This window comes from Pantherophis guttatus, chromosome 2 (assembly GCF_059756535.1).
Source record: "Pantherophis guttatus breed Tessera chromosome 2, ASM5975653v1, whole genome shotgun sequence".
Taxonomy (NCBI): domain Eukaryota; kingdom Metazoa; phylum Chordata; class Lepidosauria; order Squamata; family Colubridae; genus Pantherophis; species Pantherophis guttatus.
The window spans coordinates 186,585,249-186,603,827 of record NC_142064.1 but is presented as its reverse complement, the minus strand read 5'-3'; the positions used below and the strand labels follow the sequence as shown (position 1 = coordinate 186,603,827).

Genomic DNA, 18,579 nt, shown 5'->3' with positions numbered 1-18,579 from the left:
GCATGCGCAGAAGCTTCTGCACATATACAGAAGTGCCGCACGCTCACATAGCGAGTGAGCACGCCCATGAGCTACTGATAGTGAACCAGTAGCGCCAGGATTTGACTACCACCACTGGCTGCAACAGCTTCCTGCAACCCTCTGCCAGTGAAAATGGAGCTTGGCAGGGCCCCCTGTAGCCCCCCGAGCTCTGTTTTCCCTAGTAGAGGCACCACAGGCTGGTCCTTTGCTGTTTCCAGGGCAGCCCTGAGGACCAGACCTAAGCACCCCATGGGTCAAATCCAGCCCACGGGCCTTGAGATTGACCCCCCTGTGTTAGAAGATTGCATAAACTGAGTATAAAAAGGAACATTTGTCTGCTCACTAACCATGAGAAATGATTTTATTGGCTTAAACATTTATTTATTTATTTTATTTTATACTAAAATTATATAAAGGGCACCAGGAGGCTCCAACTGGTCCAGAATGCAGCCGTGCGGGTAGTTATGGGAGCTGCTTGGTGCTCCCATACAACACCTCTCCTGCATGAGCTGCACTGGCTCCCAGAGGTCTTCCGGGTGCGCTTCAAGGTGTTGGTTATCACCTTTAAAGCGCTCCATGGCATAGGACCTAGATATCTTCGAGACTGCCTGCTGCTACCGACGGCCTCCCATCGACCTGTGTGCTCCCACAGAGAGGGTGTCAGGTTTCGATGCTATCTCAAAATAAATGAATTTCCAAACTGCCGATCTTTAAGGAAATTTTCTCTTTATTCAAGCACAGCAATCTGATCCTGACTTGTTCGTGGTCAGAACTGACCTTTGCCCCCCAATCCCTCCCTTTCCAATCCCCAATTCTCTGCTTCTCATTGGCTATCTTCCAAGTCACTTTCCTGATTCCTTCTTCGTCAGATCACAGGAATGTCTCCTCCATCCCCAACTCTGAGGAGACAGAATCTTCAAAGGGATTTAGTAGGCAAAAGTTCAGGCTTCTCCTCTTTTTATTATATGTCAGTGCTGGGACACTGACAGAGGGCCTCCTCGGGGTGCCATCAGCCAAACAATGTAGGCTGGTGACCTCCAGGGGGAGGGCCTTCTCTATGGGGGCACCTACTCTCTGGAACCAGCTGTCCCCAGAGATAAGGAGAATCCAAACCTCGGTGCCTTCCGCCGTGCCCTTAAAACTTTCTTTTTTCAGCAAGCTGGGCTGGCCTAACATTTTTTTTAAATGTTTTTAATTGTTTTGTCATTGCTTTTAATTATGGGGCCGAATATATATATATCTTTTTAATTGTATTTTAATGTTTGTAGTTTATGTTTTTACTTTGGCTGTACACTGCCCTGAGTCCTCAGGGAGAAGGGCAGTATATTTATTTATTTATTTATTTTTATTTAATTTGTATATCGCCCTTCTCCAACAGGACTCAGGGCGGTGAACAGCCATGATAAAACATAACATATAAAATTTAAAAGCAATTTAAAGAACATTAAATAATTTTGGCTATCCATTTAAAACAACCCGGGTTAAAACCAATTACAAATTAAAATCGAAGGGATGGGATCAAGCCAGCCCGGCTAGGTGAAAAAGATGTGTTTTCAGAGCCCAACAAAAAGTCCGGAGGTCTGGTGCGTATCTCTGGGGGTAGGTCGTTCCAGAGGGCAGGTGCCGCCACAGAGAAGGCTCTCCCCCTGGGGGTCACCAGCCGACATTGTCTGGCCGATGGCACCCTGAGGAGTCCCTCTCTGTGGGAGCATACTGGCCGGTGGGAGGCTATTGGCGGCAGAAGGCGGTCTCGTAAATACCCCGGCCCTAAGCCATGGATTGCTTTAAAGGTGGTCACCAAAACACCTTGAAGCGCACCCTGAAGACCACAGGAAGCCAGTGCAGCTCGCGCAGGAGAGGTGTCACATGGGAGCGCCCTGTCGCTCCCATAATCCCCCGCACGGCCGCATTCTGGACCAACTGGAGCCTCCGGGTGCACCCCAAGGGGAGCCCCATGTAGAGAGCATTGCAGTAGTCCAGGCGAGAGGTGACGAGGGCGTGAGTGACTGTGCACAGGGAATCCTGATCAAGAAAGGGCCGCAACTGGCGGATCAGGCGAACCTGACAAACCTGGGCATTATAAATTGATGTGATAAATTAAATTCCAGATTTGGTCCAATTTTGCATTACCCTCTATCAACGTCTCCTTCACCCTGAAGGATCTGGTTGTATTATATATTTTTTATATAATGATAGATTTGACAAATAGTCTTACAACATCTGTTTCTTTCCAAGCAGACCTTGATATATTTTCCGGCTTTTGGGATTCTGTGGTAATCTCAACAACATTAAGTTTATCAGCCAATTCTTCTTACAATGATTCAAAGGATGAATGTATTAAAGACCCTGGTTGTCCTGGCTATGGCTTATGGCAAAATGGATATTTCCAATTAAATGGCTATACCTTGGTTGGTGGAGGGTTTGGCCCAAGTGTACTGTTTTTAAAATCAGGTAACTATTTTAAATATATTCCTTCAAATATTCAAAATTATTGAATGAATGTTAAAATTAATTAAAGAATCTTCACTATTAAATTGCAAGTCATTAGGGTATTTTAAAAAAATAGTTAGTATTTCAAATGAGCTTTGCATTCTTAGTTTTATGTATATAAGGACTATAAACTGGAAAGGTGTTTTAAATGATACATGTTCTTCATATATGCTGTTTTTTTGCGATCTCACCTTCTGATTAATTGTTCTTTAAAAAAATTAAGTTGTATTAAATTTAATATGGGAAGTGACTGCAGAAACTGTATTATTGTGTATAATGAAAATGTTTCTATTAGCTAAAAGCTATAAAAAGATGGAGGGGGTTTGAGAAAAGTAAACATAAGTATTTTCTTGTTGGAAACTTCACACTTATAATTAAGTTGTTTTACATCAGGGGTCCCCAACCTTTTGGGCCTCAAGGACCACTAAATTCATAATTTTAAATCCCACGGACCACTAATATGATCTGCTTAATGACCGGCTGGGTGGGCGTGGCTAGGTGGTCATGTGACTGGGTGGGCATGGCCAACTCGATGTCACTCACATCAAGGGGTGCCTTGCTGGCCTCTATTCACCCCTCTCCTGCCAGCCACTCCTTGCCTCGGCCTCCTTAGGGCCCCAACAGGAAGCAGTTGTTGGAGCTAAGCAGCCACCATGAGAAAGAGTTGGCAAAACAGCTGACTCAGTTCAAATTGGATCTGACTGAGAAGGAGGCTCAGCAGAAGCACCTCACTCAGGACTAGGAGCATAGGCTTTCCAAGCAGAGGGAAGACTTGGAGGAGTGCAAGGCCAGGTACTGGCGCCTGGAGGCTCAGCAGGCTGAGATGGTCAGCCAGTTCCAGGCCATAATGCAGTCCCACTGGAACAAGACCGTCCGGCTCTGTGCCACCAGCAGCACTTCCGAATCCAGCCTTTGCCCAAAGCCCCACACCAGGAAGCTGAAGCAGACCCCAAGTTGGAATTTCTGCCACCCCTCCAACCCACACCCCTCCAACCAGCCCAAAAAAAACCCGAAGGGGAAGACTCTCTGCAGCAACACAAACGTTCATTGCACATATCTGGCCTAGGGGCCGTAATTTGAGGACCCTTGATTTAGTGCAATATAAAAAAATGCAAATAATTTTTCTGCGGACCACCAAAATTTTCTCACGGACCACCAGTGGTCCACAGACTACCAGTTTGTGACTGCTGTTTTACATAATTAAAAAACAACACAATTATATTGCACTTTACATTGAGAATTGCCATTTCTCTTCTGGAAACTCAGTAACTGGATTTAGGTAAATTCCTCCAGGCTACAAAAACAATTCATATGTACGTACATAATTATGATCATCATTTTTATACAATTGTTATAAGATTGAAATAATATACATAAGGTATTCTAAGATACTATATAATCATATATTATTATTGTTATTATTCTTTTGAAGTATGTGATCATGGATACTATGGAGAAGACTGTAATTTTAATTGCCCAAGTTGCCATTGGGGGAAGTTATGCCACCCTGTAAGTGGAACATGTGAGAAACCCATTATTTGTGCTGCACCAGAAAGTGTAGGCACATGTTCTTTGGGTGAGTGGAGTTCTTTAAAAAAAAATACATATCTACTTCCTTTCTAATTTTAATTGCAACCTCTAATTACCATATTTTTTGAAGTATAAGATGCTCCGGACTATAAGACGCACCTACCTTTTTTGGTGAGGAAAACAAGAAAAAGAAATCTGCCTCTGCCTCTGCCTCCCAGCAATTTTGCCTCATTGCAGCAAAAAGCAAAAAGCCTGCTTTACTTTCATTTTCGTTTTCAGCATAGCTTGATTAGCACAAGAAAAAAAAAATCTGCTCCCAGCAATTTACCTCCTTGCAGCAATCAGCAGAGGTCCGCGCAAAACAGCTGAGAGTCAGGAGCAGATCCAAGGGACAATCAACTTGTGCTAATTAGGTTGTGCTGAAGCTGAAATGGGCTGTTTCTTCTTGCTGCTTGCTGCAAGGAGGTAAATTGCTGGGAGGCAGAGGCCAAAGGGTGGGAGCCAGTGGGTGGGCAGGGCTACATTCAGTGTATAAGACACACCTAAATTTTCACTCCCTTTTAGGGGGGAGAAAAGGTGCATCTTATACTCCGAAAAATACGGTACTCAATTTAAGCTGTTCAATGTAGGTTTGAAGTTACAGGAACACTGACAGCTACTAGTCACACAAGGCTTTCTTTCCCAGGTGGTGCACTACAGTTTCCTCACAAGACCTGCAGAAGATGGCCCCATGTGGCCAGCAGGTGCCAGGGCAGGCATGCCTTGTCAACAAGTGACAAGGGAGGTGTAGCAAGGCTTGGCAGGGCTTGCATTAATAGTGCAGAAAGCAGAGAGGCTCAGGGACAGTGTGCAGGGATGTGCAATGGGGGCCATATTGAGACTTGGGGGGGTGCAAAAGATTGTGAGGGAAGCATGGTGAGGCACAGAATGGGTCACAAATGGCAGGAGAGGTGGCAAAGCTCAGGATGTGATGGGATGTGCAAGAGTACAAAAGAGGTGCAGCAAGACTCAGGGGATGATATAGATGCGTGACATTGCAAGAGAGGCATGGTGAGATGGGGGTACAGGTGGCAGGCAAGGTATGGCAAGGCTCAGGGAGGGTGTGCAGGGGTTTGTGAGGGTGTGAGGAAGGCTCTGGATGCAGGAGTGGTGGTCGAGGCACAGTGAGGCTCACAGAAGATGTGCACAATGGTTTGGAAGTGGCACAGCAAGACTCAGGATGTGTGGGGATGAACTAATGGCTGGCACAGCGTGAGAGTGGGGCTGGGGAGGATGCGCAGGTGGAGAAAACACCCCAGTGATTTGTGACTACCTATGTTGGCTTTCCCATTGACTTTTCAGGAAATGTAGCAGGGAAGATTGTAAATGACAATTAAGTGATGGCAGGATGCTACAACTGGTTGTATGTGTGAGCTGGTTGCCAAGTGCCCAGATTGTAATTACATGAGCACAGGTAGTGCTGGGACACTGGAACTCCAATGAGTTCTTAACCACCATTCATACAGTGCCATTATAACTTCAAATAGTCACTGAATAAATTATCATAAATCAAGGACTACGTCTACATTACTTGCCTGCTGATAGAGGAGGGATGGCAATGTGGTTATTCCCTGTTCTCAATCCCAAAATTCCTGTGTCTGCCTATGATTGGACAGACTATGGTGGGTGAAAAGGAACAGTGGGAAAGAACACAAATGGAAAATAAATTCATGTCTATTTAATTGATAACATTTTCTTTCCTTTTGATGATATCAGGTTTATACAGCTTAAAATGTTCCCTGGGCGCTGGCTGGTGGTATTGGCGAGGAACATGTTACTGGATAGAAAAAGATAAAAAAGTGACGTGGGAAGAAGCTTTGCTGTTGTGTAGGCATTTTAAAAACACTACTCTACTTCAACTGGATAGTCGTAGGGAAAAGGTTGGAATATTTATTTTAAATACTTCACAGAAATTTTACTTTATGGAATAAGTTAATTTGTGGAACTTGTTGCTACTTTTGTTTTTTAGAAATATTAAGTGGCAGATGATCTTTACATATAATATATGCTTATAATAAGATAATTGTTTATTAAATAAAAATACAAATATTTACAAGAGTACAATATAGACTGATCTTCCTCCCTAATTTTTGTTTTTGGGTGGAATAATTTTTGAATCAAATAGGGGGAAATGAGTGAATGGCTTTTCATTCTAATTCATCCTCTGCAGAAGCATCTTGTATTTTATTTATCTTTAATTGAAAGAAAGAATTGAAGAAAAACTAATCCTTCTGGAAGAGGCAGCTCCATTCATAGAGTATATTAAGATTATATCCCCAAGGTTTTACAATGTTGTGTTAATTAGCTATTTTATGTCTTTTCTTGCCTTTCAGGTGTGGCTTCAAGAGATGATAAATCAACCAATGTGGGTAGGACTGAAATGGCATGAAGAAATAATGGAGTGGCTATGGGGAAATGGGACATCAACAAATACTAGTAGAAAATGGTAGGGTTTCCAAAAATATGGTTGTTTTATTTTTTATGATTTCTTAAAGTCCTGCAGTTTATAGCATTTTGATTATTGAAAATAAATTGTCACGATGAGGTGTGAAAAATATAGCGACCTGAAGGAAATAGTGATTATATGAAACAATCTATATCAGGTAATAATATTGGGAGAAACCTTCAATGATTGGATGAGAAATTGATAGAATACCTTGGAAGATGTAATGCATGTCTTGAGCAACAACACCTACACATCTACATTTAGATGTTTATAGATGTAATGATCTATAAAGCCTTACATGGCATGAAGCCAGGTAATTTGAAGGACCACCTCTCCTTAGTTACATCTACTAGTCCCATCAAGCCTGGAGAAAGAGGCAAGTTATGGATTTTGTCTATTAAGGAGTTCTTCATGATGGAACCCAGAAGGAGAGCCTTTTCTCCTGCAAAACCTGCCCTTTGGCACCACATCCCACTGGAGGTTAGATCGGCCCCAACTCTGCTAGCCTTTCAAAAGGCTATGAAGCAGGGGTGAAATCTACTTACCTTCCTTAACGGTTCAGAAGTGCATGCCAGAAGGTAATGAACACATTACTTCCTGGTTAAAACCAAGAAGTAACGACACCCAGGCGGGTGGGTGGAGCTTTGCTCCACCATCGCTACCAGATCGCCGAACCAGCTGCCATGATCACTACCAGATCACCCGATCCAGTGAGAACTGGGAGCATTTAACCCCTGCTATGAAGCCGTGGCTTTCATATCATGCCTGGGGATATATCTAGCTGTGGTTTGGAACTGCTAGATGGTTATATTGATTGACTCTTGCATTTGCCTGCTTATTATTATTTGTTTTAATATGGTTTAAATTTGTTTTATGGAGTTATTGTTTTATTAATATCTGATTTTGTTTATTTTGTGATTGTTTTAATGATAAGAGCCAAACAAAGTTACAAATGTAAGATGGGCAGCTATCATATTAAGAAACAAAGAAAATAAATAAAAATATTGCCTTATTGTTAAGCGGGGCTGGATACAGACTGCATATTGTTGGTTAATGCAGTCCAAAGGTTACAATTTTCCAATACTGACTACATTTAGGAGAGAGGGGGGGTGATAGTTTCATCCAGAAGTTACATTTTCTTTTCAGCCTCCCAGGCTAAAACAATAGTACTATGGGTCATTTTTCTTAGTTTTGTGACAGGTTTTTTTCCCCCAAGAAAACATTTTTTAAAACCCCTTTAACTCTTACGGAGTTTTGTTATCTCTATTTGTAGTACTTAAAAAGAATTAAAATTATCCTAAAATTTTTCTGCCAGATCTTCATGTATTTTCCTCATTATTTGACACCCCTGATGGGGCAGAGATGGCAAAGAGCCCTGTGAAGGTGCATGTAGTATGCCTGTACTAATTTAAAATATAGGATATTTGGAAAAGTAAATAAGACCAGTGGGAATTACACTTTTTCATAAATGCCTGTATTGAGATCATTATAATTTTGATACTTTGTATAATTGTTTTGCACTGAAATGAGGTCTATAGGTTTTAGATCTGGTGTTCTCTGGCCAAATGGTAGAAGGAAAAAAAGTGCATATACCAATAAAAGACATCAGGGAAAAAAAGACATTTAGAGTCTTAATAGTAGGACCAAATACTTAATAGTGGGACCATATAGTGGGATTCAAACCAGGGGTGGGTTCCACTTACCTTTAATACCGGTTCGCAGCGGGATTGTGCACGCGCTCGCTTTGCTCGCGTGCACTTTTCTGCACATGCACAGAAGCTTCTGCTCATGCGCAGATCACCAATGATAACGTCGTGCCTCTGCGCACGATCACTCTGTGGGTGGGCGGAGCCTCCTGCTAGTTTTACTACAGGTTCTATAGAACAGGACAGAACCTGGAGCAACCCACCACTGATTCAAACTCTAGCAGAAGTATTTTTTTCAGGAAATTAGATTTCTGCATCTTGCTGCTTTTTTGCACCTTGCTGTTTGATAAATAATTTTTTAGAGGACAGCCTTTACAAGTTGTCAAGCTAGAGTAAAATAAAAGAAAATTAGTGGGGCCTGCCTGTATAGAATTCTTTCAAAGGCACCAGATAGAAGTATGAGATTTTTGTCTCTTATCCTATTTTTGGAGGAGTGTTTCTTAATTAGTAGATTAGTAAACTGGATTATAATGGGTTATATTTTCTAATTTAATTTATAATTTATTTCTATTCAGGTTACAGATACAAGGAAACAAGCTTGGTAGCTGTGGCACACTTATCCAAAGATCATTAGCACTGCGATCTGCAAAATGCAATGTCAAGCTCAACTTCATATGTAAAAGAAATGAAGGCAAGTATCAGCTTTTTATTCTTATCTATTCCTACCTCTCAATAGGGGTAGGAAATAAACATGTGAGAAATATCCTCATGTAATATTACTGAAGAAAAGAACCTTTCCTTTATTCTATGTGCTGATGACAAAATGATTAGGATTCTTTTCTAAATTTTTTAAAATTATAAATGCTAATTCATCTATTTATAATTTATTTAATCTTTCAGTTGCTTGCTCAGAAAGGGAAAAAATGCCATTCCAGTTTTCTCAGAAACTGTTGCTATATGGTTTCATACCTCAACTGTAGGTTGTATTTATTTTGGTTGAGCACAGTTATATCTATAGTCATTGTTGGCTTTCATTACAGTATTTTCTTCAGACCTTTTGAGAGCTTCCTTTATTGTACAGAGACATTCTGATTTTTCATTTTAGAGAGATCTTTTGTAAATTATTTATCTGTGTCTGCATAATTGTTAGTATAAAATGCCTTCGTATATAACTTTATAAATTGAAAATATTGATTTCAGTCTTTGTTAAATGATTTCCAGATTGAAAAACTATTCAAGCATATATGCTCTTAATATAAATTTTAACATAACAAAATTACTTATTTAAGGATACTTACCAGTGAGTATTAGGAGGTTGGGAGATTATTTTAAATAAATAAAAAACTAAGAACCCTAAATGTTGCCAATGTAGCCAAGAAAACAGTCCAGTTTTATACTGATTTTTGATGTAAATCAACTGTCACTTTTATGATCTTAAATCTGTGGCTTTGAAAATTGATAACACTGATGGGGTTCTAATCTAGGGGTCTTCCTGAATTTAGAACTCTGTTCAATGAGCTAGTGGCAGCTGTGACCAAGAAGACCTTTGCACAACTTCATCTGGTGCACCAGTTGCACCCTTTTCTACTGTAGATGAGGAAGTTCTTAAGATAGTTTTTAAAGCTTTACTATTGCAATATCTCTACTTGAAGCTGCTCTTAAAGACACTCTGAAAACTTTAAACGGTTCACAATGAAGGCCTCAGCATTCCTATGTTAACACCTCTGCTTTGTGAGCTGCACTGTTTTCCAGTTGCTTCCTGGTGTGATTTCAAGGTGCTGATTGTTCCCAAAAAGCACCACATGGCATAGAACCTGGTTACTTGAGAGATGGCTGAGGACCCTGACTGGTTTGATCTGGCAGGATTGGCAGAGTATGGGCTCCTGTGATTAAATAATGTCATCTATTGGGAACACCCTTCCTTTGTAGGAACACCTGCTTTTTGGAATAAGGTTCCAGCTGAAATCCAGATAGTTCCCACCCACCTGGTGTTTTGAAAGGCCTGCTCTTTGCCCAGGCCTTTGGTAAGGGCGGTTTGTATGGATTTGCTTCTTTATTATTCTTATCTGCTTTTTGTGATCTTGCCTTCTTTTATTCTTTTATTTTTGTTTCTTATTTCATTTTTCCTGTTGTTTTTAATGTTTTTACTTGTGAACTGCCCAGAATTTCAGGACATCAAAATTTAATTAATAATGTTAATAACAATGGTTTATAATTCTTTTTTGTGCAGATGTGAATATATTTGAGAAATATGAAGGCCACATAATACCACAAAGGGAAATGGTACTGCCTAAGAGTTTCCTTAATTTGCAATCCGCTGAGGAAGAATGCATTTTTGAAAGAACTATTTGTACTGGTGTAGTCTTCTCAAAGAAGCACTACCATGTGGTCAGTGGAACAGAGATATTCAAAAGTCTTAAGGCAAAGGATATATTATACTTGAAGTCTGGTGAGTTATTTAAAGCAACTGATCTACTGTATGCACATCAGGGATGGGTTCTACTTACCAATGGGGCCGCGTGCACCCAAATTTGCCCCTTGTCTTTTCTGACTGAGAATGGACTTAAATGTGTTTTTGGTCCTAGTTCAGCACCTTAACCACTATACCACAATAGCTACAGTTGATAGCTTGCAGCTTCCTTAGAAAGACATAAATATTCTGTTTGTAATTTGTTGGCTGCATGTTGTCTGAGAATGAAATTTATGTAACTAAATATTTCAGTTACATGACTATAATAAGAAATACAGTGATTACATGCTTTGTTTATTTTGATAAACAAGTAGAAGATGCTTTTTATTTCTCCTTTTTTATTTTTATTAAAATTAATATTCAGCGGTGAACATACTAATACTCCTACATCAAAGTGACTCTTTTAGATATTTCTCAGACAGTTGTGGATCTTCTCATCTGTTGGAAGATACATTATTAGGATTTATATATCTTTTTGCTATCCTACAAAATAAATGTGAAATATTTAGGAAAAGCACTTACCATTTGCTAAGGCTACAGTTCTTTTAATGGTAAACTATGAGGGAACAGAGTCAGCCTCTATATAAGTAGGCACAAGTTAGTACAAATGGCTCCCATTATGCAGAATTCCATTACCCATAATTTTAGGTATTTATTGCTGAAAAATACCAACACATGAAGAACAAAATAGTTTTCAATGGTTTTTATATTCTCTGTTAAAAGAAAGGTTTAATATAGATAAAAAGATCACTGTAATTGAGAAACGCACAAAATAGCGTTTGTAATTGAACTATCAAATTGAATGTTTGAAATACATGCAAATGTTGAACATCGGTAGTAAAAATGTATAAACTTCTGTTAAGATTTGAAACTGAAGAAGTTCAAATTAAAGATTGCATTGCAAAATGGGCTATTAATGTTGGATATAATATACAGATGGACTCTTGGGAAAGAAGGTGGATAACTACCATAATTTCAAATTTACAAATTTACACTGTGTTATAACTGAAAGCAAATGATTTTTAAATTGATGCATTATTGGTATAGGACACAAGGAAATTTTCAAAAATGTAGAGAAGTATTTCAAACCAGTACTGAAAATGTGAAAAGCATGATGGGACATTTTATAATGCATGGGGGACTTGTGATAAAAGCTAAGAAATTTTGGATACAAATCATATAATAGTGCAAAAGATTTTAAAGATAAATATTATGAAGAACTTTTTTTATTGGGACATATGGATAATGAATTAGGAAAGAGACATATCAGATTGATTTTGTATATGGTAACTGCAGAAAGATTATTGTATGCTTAAAGATGGAAGAAAAGTGAAATTCCTACAATGGGAGAATGGCATGTGAAAATGTCAGAATTTATCAAGCTGACCTGTTTTGTCAGAGAAACAACAAAAACTTTCTGAAAGACTGAAAGCCTTATATGGATGTTTTACTGAAAAAGGAATAAAATGATATGGTGATTTATGGGTTCAAGGATTAAAAAAGATTTGCATAACATAATTCTCAATAAATATGAATTAATAAGTAAAAGAAAATACAGACCAAACCTTGTTATCTATAGGAAAGTATTTTATTTATTTAAGGTTTTGATTCTTGGTTCTGATTTACAAGTTTTTCTACTTGTTTTATTTATAGTAAAACTACAAAAATGGTAGATGAGCTTTGCACATTCAAATAATGATTTCATTATTCACAATTTCATTAGCCATGATTGTTAGGCTGGTACAAAACCCTTGTGAATACTGAAGACCATCTGTTCTCATAATCATGACCATGTTCTGATTTTACTGTATTTTGTAAAGTACTTAGGAACTCAAACAGTTCTTAGAAGAAGCATGGAAAAATACCGTACATATTAATCTTCTAGCTTTTTCTGAAGATGTTTAATTTAAACTTTCCTTTTAGTTTGTAGTGCTGGATTTTATGGCACAAGCTGTCAATCCAAATGCCCAAAGTGTAAAGATGACCTTCCCTGCAATCCTATCACTGGCAAATGTATAGCTCCTACTCTAACAAAATGTGGCTTAGACTCACCAGATCCAAAATGTATTATTCCAGGTAAAATATACTACTTTAAACACTGATAACTTTTTGCTTTCCCATTTTTCTTGCCTTTTTTAAATACTCAGTTTGTTTTTATTTTTTTTTAATTTGAGTTTTATTGGGTTTTAACAATTAAACAATTCTTATTCAACTCTTGTGCATGACTGTGACCATTTACATATCATCACACCAATGTTCTCCTATATTCTATATAATTTTACAAAATCTACTATCTGTTATTTCCCCTTTTTTCTATCTTCTATACAATTTCTCCCATATTACGTAAAAGTCTGAATCTATCAGTCCTTTCAGTTCCAATGTCATTTTATCCATCTCAGCGCAATCTAATATCTTTCTAATTATTAAATCTTCAGAGGGTATGTTTGAACTTCTCCAACATTGCGCAAATGCCAATCTTGCCACCATTATCATATGTAGAATAATATATGTTGTTGTTGTTTCATATTTATTTTTCATTATTCCTAGAAGAAACAATTCTGGTGTATATTCTATCTGGAAGCCTTTTACTTCCTGTATCCAACTATGTATTTTCATCCAATATTTTTTTGTTTTGGAGCATAACCACTATGTGTGAAAGAAGGTACCTTGCTTTTGTCCACATTTCCAATAATTGGGGTTTAAATTTGGATATATTTTTGTCAGTCTAAAGGGTGCCAAGTACCAACGGTAAAACATTTTATATTGATTCTCTTTCTTATTGTATTGTTAAATTTTTGACTATCATTTTTGTTTTTGTCTTGTTAATTTTAAGGCCCGCTACTTCCCCATATTTTTCTATTTCCCGTAATAATATTGGTCCTGTTTCCTTTGGGTCTTCCAAAAAAAATACCAAATCATCCACAAATGCCATTAATTTATATTCTTCCATTCTAATTTTGGTTCCATTAATCTCTGGTTTGCTCTAATTTTCATCAATAGTGATTCTAAAGTCAAAATAAAAAGCAGAAGTGACAGTGGGCATCCCTGGTGGACTCCTTTCTTTATTTTGAATGTTTTTGTAATTTCTCCGTTTATTATTATATTTGCTTTTTGAGATGAATAAATTGCTTTAATCATTTGTTCAAATTTGTCACTGAATTTCATTTCTCTAATTTGACTAATCATATATTTCTAATTTAAACTATCAAATGCTTTTTTCACATCCAGAAAAACAAGGGCAATTTGTTTCTTTGGATGCGCCTCGTAATACTCTAAGATGTTCAATACTATTCTTGTGTTATCTCTAATTTGTCTAGAAGGGAGGAAACCATTTTGGTCAGAGTGAATAATCTCATTCAGTATTTTTTTCATCCTTCCTGCTGTGATAGCCATAAAAATCTTATAGTCTGCATTCAGAAATGAAATTGGCCCGTACTTTTGAATTTGATTTGGGTCGGTACCTTCTTTCATAATCACTGTGATATATGCTTCTCTCCATGAAACAGGGATTTTTGCTTCTAACAGGACCTTGTTATACAGTTCTAAAAGAATGGGTTCTAATAGCTCCCCCATGTTTTTGTAAAATTTTGGTAAACCATCTGGTCCTGGGGTCTTATTATTTTTTTGTTTTTGAATTGCTTCTTTTAGCTCTGTTGATGTTATTTCCCTATTTAGCAGCGTTCTCATATCTTCCTCTATGATGGGCATCTTTTTCTCTTTTAAATAGTCATTTATTTTTTCTATCTCAGTTTCCTCCTGTATATATAAATTCTCAAAATATTTTAATGCAATCCTTTTAATTTCTTCTTCCTTATTTTGTAAATCCCCTACCTCGTCCTGCAGTTGGTGTATTATTCTATTTTACTTTTCTTTTCTTAATTTGTATGATAACCACCTCCCTGACTTATTTGCGTTCTCAAATTGGTATTGTTTCACGTATTTAACGTTTTTAACATGTTCTGTTTGTTCTATTAGGTTTAATTTATGTTTTACTAATGTTAATTCTTCAATTAGTTGTACATCACCTGGCCTTATTTGAAATTTTTTTCTAGCTATTCTAATTCTTTCACTAATATATCCTGCTGTTTCCGTTTTTCCTTATTTCTTTTTGTCATATATGCTGCAGTTATTCCTCTTGTATATGCTTTTATTGCGACCCATAGGTTCTGCAAAGAAGTGTGTTGTTTATTATTTACCTCTAGAAATAAGGTCAATTCCTGATTAATCTTTTGTATGTATTCCTTCTCTTGTAGTATCTGTGGGTTTAATGTCCATCTTCTGATTTTCTTTTTTTTGACCTTTTCATATTATTTTCAGGGGGTTATGATCTGCCCAAATGTTTGGGAGAATCTCTACATTTTCTACTTCCTTACTTAGTTCTTTATTTGCCCATATCATATCTATTCTTGAGAAGGACTTATGCAGGTTGGAATAAAAAGTAAATTTTTTCTCTTTGGGGTTTAGTGTTCACCATATATCATTCAAGTTTAATTCTTCCGCCATATCGAAAAAAGTTTTCGGTAATACATTCCTTTCCCCCCCTTTTTCTTCTCATTAATATAATCCTTTTTTCTATCTATTATCCCATTGTAGTCCCCCACAATGCAGATATTTTTATAACCTGTTTCAATTATTTTTCCATGTATTTTTTTGTAAAAACCCCTCTGGTTTTTATTGGGAGCGTATAAATTAACTAATAGCATTTTAGTTCCCCTATTATTAATCCCAATAATAATATTCTTCCCTTCGTATCTTCATATATTACACTTATTTTTATTTCTTTTCTCACATATGTCACAACCTCTCTCTCTTTTTTCTCTGCCAGTGCGGCATATAAATTCCCCAACATATTATATTCCAAATATTTCTGATCCTGTTTTTTGATATGTACCTCTTGGAGGCATATAATATCTATATTCTGTTTTGTTAATTTTGTAAGTATTTTTTTCTTTTTCACCTGGTCATTCAATCCATTTAAGTTTATTGACAGTAATTTAATTTCTCTCTCTATTTTCTTAATTGTCTGCTGGTCTCTGGTTTTTGTTTGCTCTTGTAATTCTTTCAGGTCTGGTACTCATACTCCTTTCTTCATTTCGATTCCCCTTCTTTGTTTTGGCTCCTTCTTCGACATCTTCATCCCCAGATTCTTGTCTTTGTTCTTCTAAACTGGGTGTTTCCAATCTCGCTTTACTGCTCGAATCTTCCTCCATCCCCATCAGTTGATCATATAGTTCTTGGGCTTTATCTAGATCATCGATTTTAATTTGTTTGGCCTGCCAAGTTACTGACATTCCCTTCGAAATAATATTTTTCTTCTGTTTAGTAGAGATGCTAAGAACTGGCAATCCTTCCTTTGTTCTCGGATCCACCTGAGGACTTGCTTCAATGTTATTATATCTCTTTCATGATATATCATTGGTTCATCTCTTGTGATTTTATAGATAATATCTCGCACATTCTTGCATGCAAATCTGATATGTACTTCCCTTGGTAAATGGTGGCGCTTTGCATAATTAGTTTGCACTCTATACTTCGTCCATCTCGTTTATAATCTCTTATTTATTTATTTATTTATTTATTGAATTTCTATACTGCCCTTCTCCTGAAGGACTCAGGGCGGTGAACAGAATAAGATTTCATATACATATAATATTTTTTTTTATAAACAGTAAATAATAAATTGAGTCAACTTAGTGTATCTGCTAAGATACAGATAAGAGATAATTTTATCTCTCTGGAGGGTTTCCGCAATCAGTCCTGCTATTATCACTCCTAGGTCATCTTCTTTTGTTTCCGACACATTTTGAAACCTCAGGTAAAAAGAGGCTCGATCAATTTCCAAATGCATTAATGAGCTTTCCAAGTCTTTGTTTACTGTCATCATTTTTTGGTCTATCTGCTCTAATTTTTTTTCAGTTTGTTTTTATTTTTCTTATTGTTTTTCTTATTTATTTTTATTTGCATGCCACTACTTACCTATACATAGATTATGGAATCAATTGACCTTTAGGATTGTAAGGATCACACAGTAACATTTCAAACTATATAATTATTACATTTTAGAAGGTACAGTATGTTCAAATTAATCAAATTTGTAAGGCCATACATCTTGAATCATACCCACTCCTATGTTTGCTATATATCTTTTTCTGTGGTATGGTTTTAAAAATGTCCTACTATGCAGATCAATTGTCTACTAGAAAACCAATAAAACCTACATAGTTTATTAGTAAAAATAGTTGCTTTCAGTATAACTAAACTCAAAGCTTTTATTAATACTAATGTTCAATTATGTTATCACGTGTGAGATTAACATGCTAATAACATTTGTGACTCAGAGTAGGCACATTTATGCAACCAAGAAGAGAAAATCATTTCAATATTATTAATGCCAGTTTTCAGTTTTTTGGGCTATAAGTGTCAAGGAGAAAATTTTTATTAGAATAATAGGAAGAATAGAAGATGCGACAGTTTAAAAATATATCTATTGAATTTCTAGGGATGGTGAATTTGCATTTTCTTTTACTGGAAAATTTACCAAAGGTCTAGAGCTGGAGTTTCAAACTCACATTGTCCTGGCATCATCATGTGATGTATCCCTTCGCTAAACTGGGCGTGGCCAGCATGTGATGCATCTGGCCCGTGGGCCACGTGTTTGATGGCTCTGGTCTAGAAGAAGTAGAATATGGTCTAATCTCTCAGGTTACTTTACAATGGAATCAGACTTTCATGCTTATTTTAAAATAGCATTCTTCCTGAGAAAAATCATCTTTGTGTACTAGTTTTAGATTTATGTCTGGTTTGGTATAATGTGCTCTGTCCCTAAGATAGATGCTATTGGGTTTGACTTTAGCAATGCAGCAGGAATTGATTTTTTTAATCCAGTGTATCAAGTTATGGGTATCCTTTATTTATGTATGTATTTATTTATGTACAACCAAAGACAAACACCATCCCCATTCAAAAGGACGTGAAACTTTTTGAATTGGGTCTTTAATAGCTGCCTGAACATCAATAGGGTTCGAGCCATCTTGATCTCTGGGGAAATCTCATTGCACAGGGCAGGCATCACAAGAGAAAAGCACACTTCTGAGTCACACTAGATAGCACTGTCTACTGATGACATGCAAAGTATGCCCACTCTGCCAAAATTCACTAAAGAGACAGAAACAGCTAGAGTCAGGCAGTCCCTTGAATAACTAGGCCCTATGCTATGGAGGGATTTTATTAGGTGGTAACTAGCATCTTGAATGGCATCCAGAAGCAAAACTGTGAACTCAAAGAACAGTAGAGTGTCTTAAAAATAATGAAACATGACCACCATCATTGCCCACATTGCTGCATTCTAAACCTTTCAAGATGTCTTCAAGCATAACTCCCATGTGGGGCACATGGCAGTAAATCTATTTGTAGGGTGATCAATGTATATGTGAACATTTGAAAGGTCTTCTGTTTCAGGAAAGGGTACAACCTGTGCATTAGATATACTGTATCTGTGAAAAGATCCTGTTAGCCACAGTGGCCACTTGTTCATTCAATAGGAGATATGAGTTCAAGACAATCCAGAAATTGTGCACCAATCTTGAAGTATATTCTTGTTTGACCTCTGTTCCCACATGTAACCATGTGAAGGATTGCTTCATTACAACTGATCTTTTTTTTTAAAGTTTTCACAGGCATATGTCCAAAACTACCCCAGTGGTATTATTTTTCCAAAGCATGTTATTATGTGGAAAACATTGAAAAAGATACATGGGATAATGCAAGGATTGCTTGCCAAGGATTTAAGAAAACAGACTTAGTTAAAATTACAAACAGCCGTGAAAAGGTATCATTATTTGTTTTACTATTTTCGTATTGTAAATTAAATTTCATTTTATGGAGGTTTTTGGAGATAGGCATGTGCATGTTACAGAAATGATTGGGAAGAAATGCAC

At 37.2% G+C, this 18,579-nt stretch overlaps 1 protein-coding gene across 2 annotated transcripts in view; it reads left to right on the top strand.

The window, feature by feature from the left end:
• The window catches only part of LOC117657019 (uncharacterized), a 119,100-nt gene that overhangs the window by 57,673 nt on the left and 42,848 nt on the right, over nucleotides 1–18,579 (top strand). For both annotated transcript variants that reach the window (XR_015732552.1, XM_034405194.2), the window contains exons 20-27: nucleotides 2,260–2,472; nucleotides 3,944–4,087; nucleotides 5,797–5,960; nucleotides 6,414–6,526; nucleotides 8,748–8,863; nucleotides 10,403–10,621; nucleotides 12,566–12,718; nucleotides 18,310–18,470. Coding sequence is in view for 1 of the 2 variants with exons in the window: in XM_034405194.2 (XP_034261085.2) it covers nucleotides 2,260–2,472; nucleotides 3,944–4,087; nucleotides 5,797–5,960; nucleotides 6,414–6,526; nucleotides 8,748–8,863; nucleotides 10,403–10,621; nucleotides 12,566–12,718; nucleotides 18,310–18,470 (1,283 nt within the window). In the remaining variant the exon portion in view is untranslated. The remainder of the gene's footprint in view (nucleotides 1–2,259; nucleotides 2,473–3,943; nucleotides 4,088–5,796; nucleotides 5,961–6,413; nucleotides 6,527–8,747; nucleotides 8,864–10,402; nucleotides 10,622–12,565; nucleotides 12,719–18,309; nucleotides 18,471–18,579) is intronic.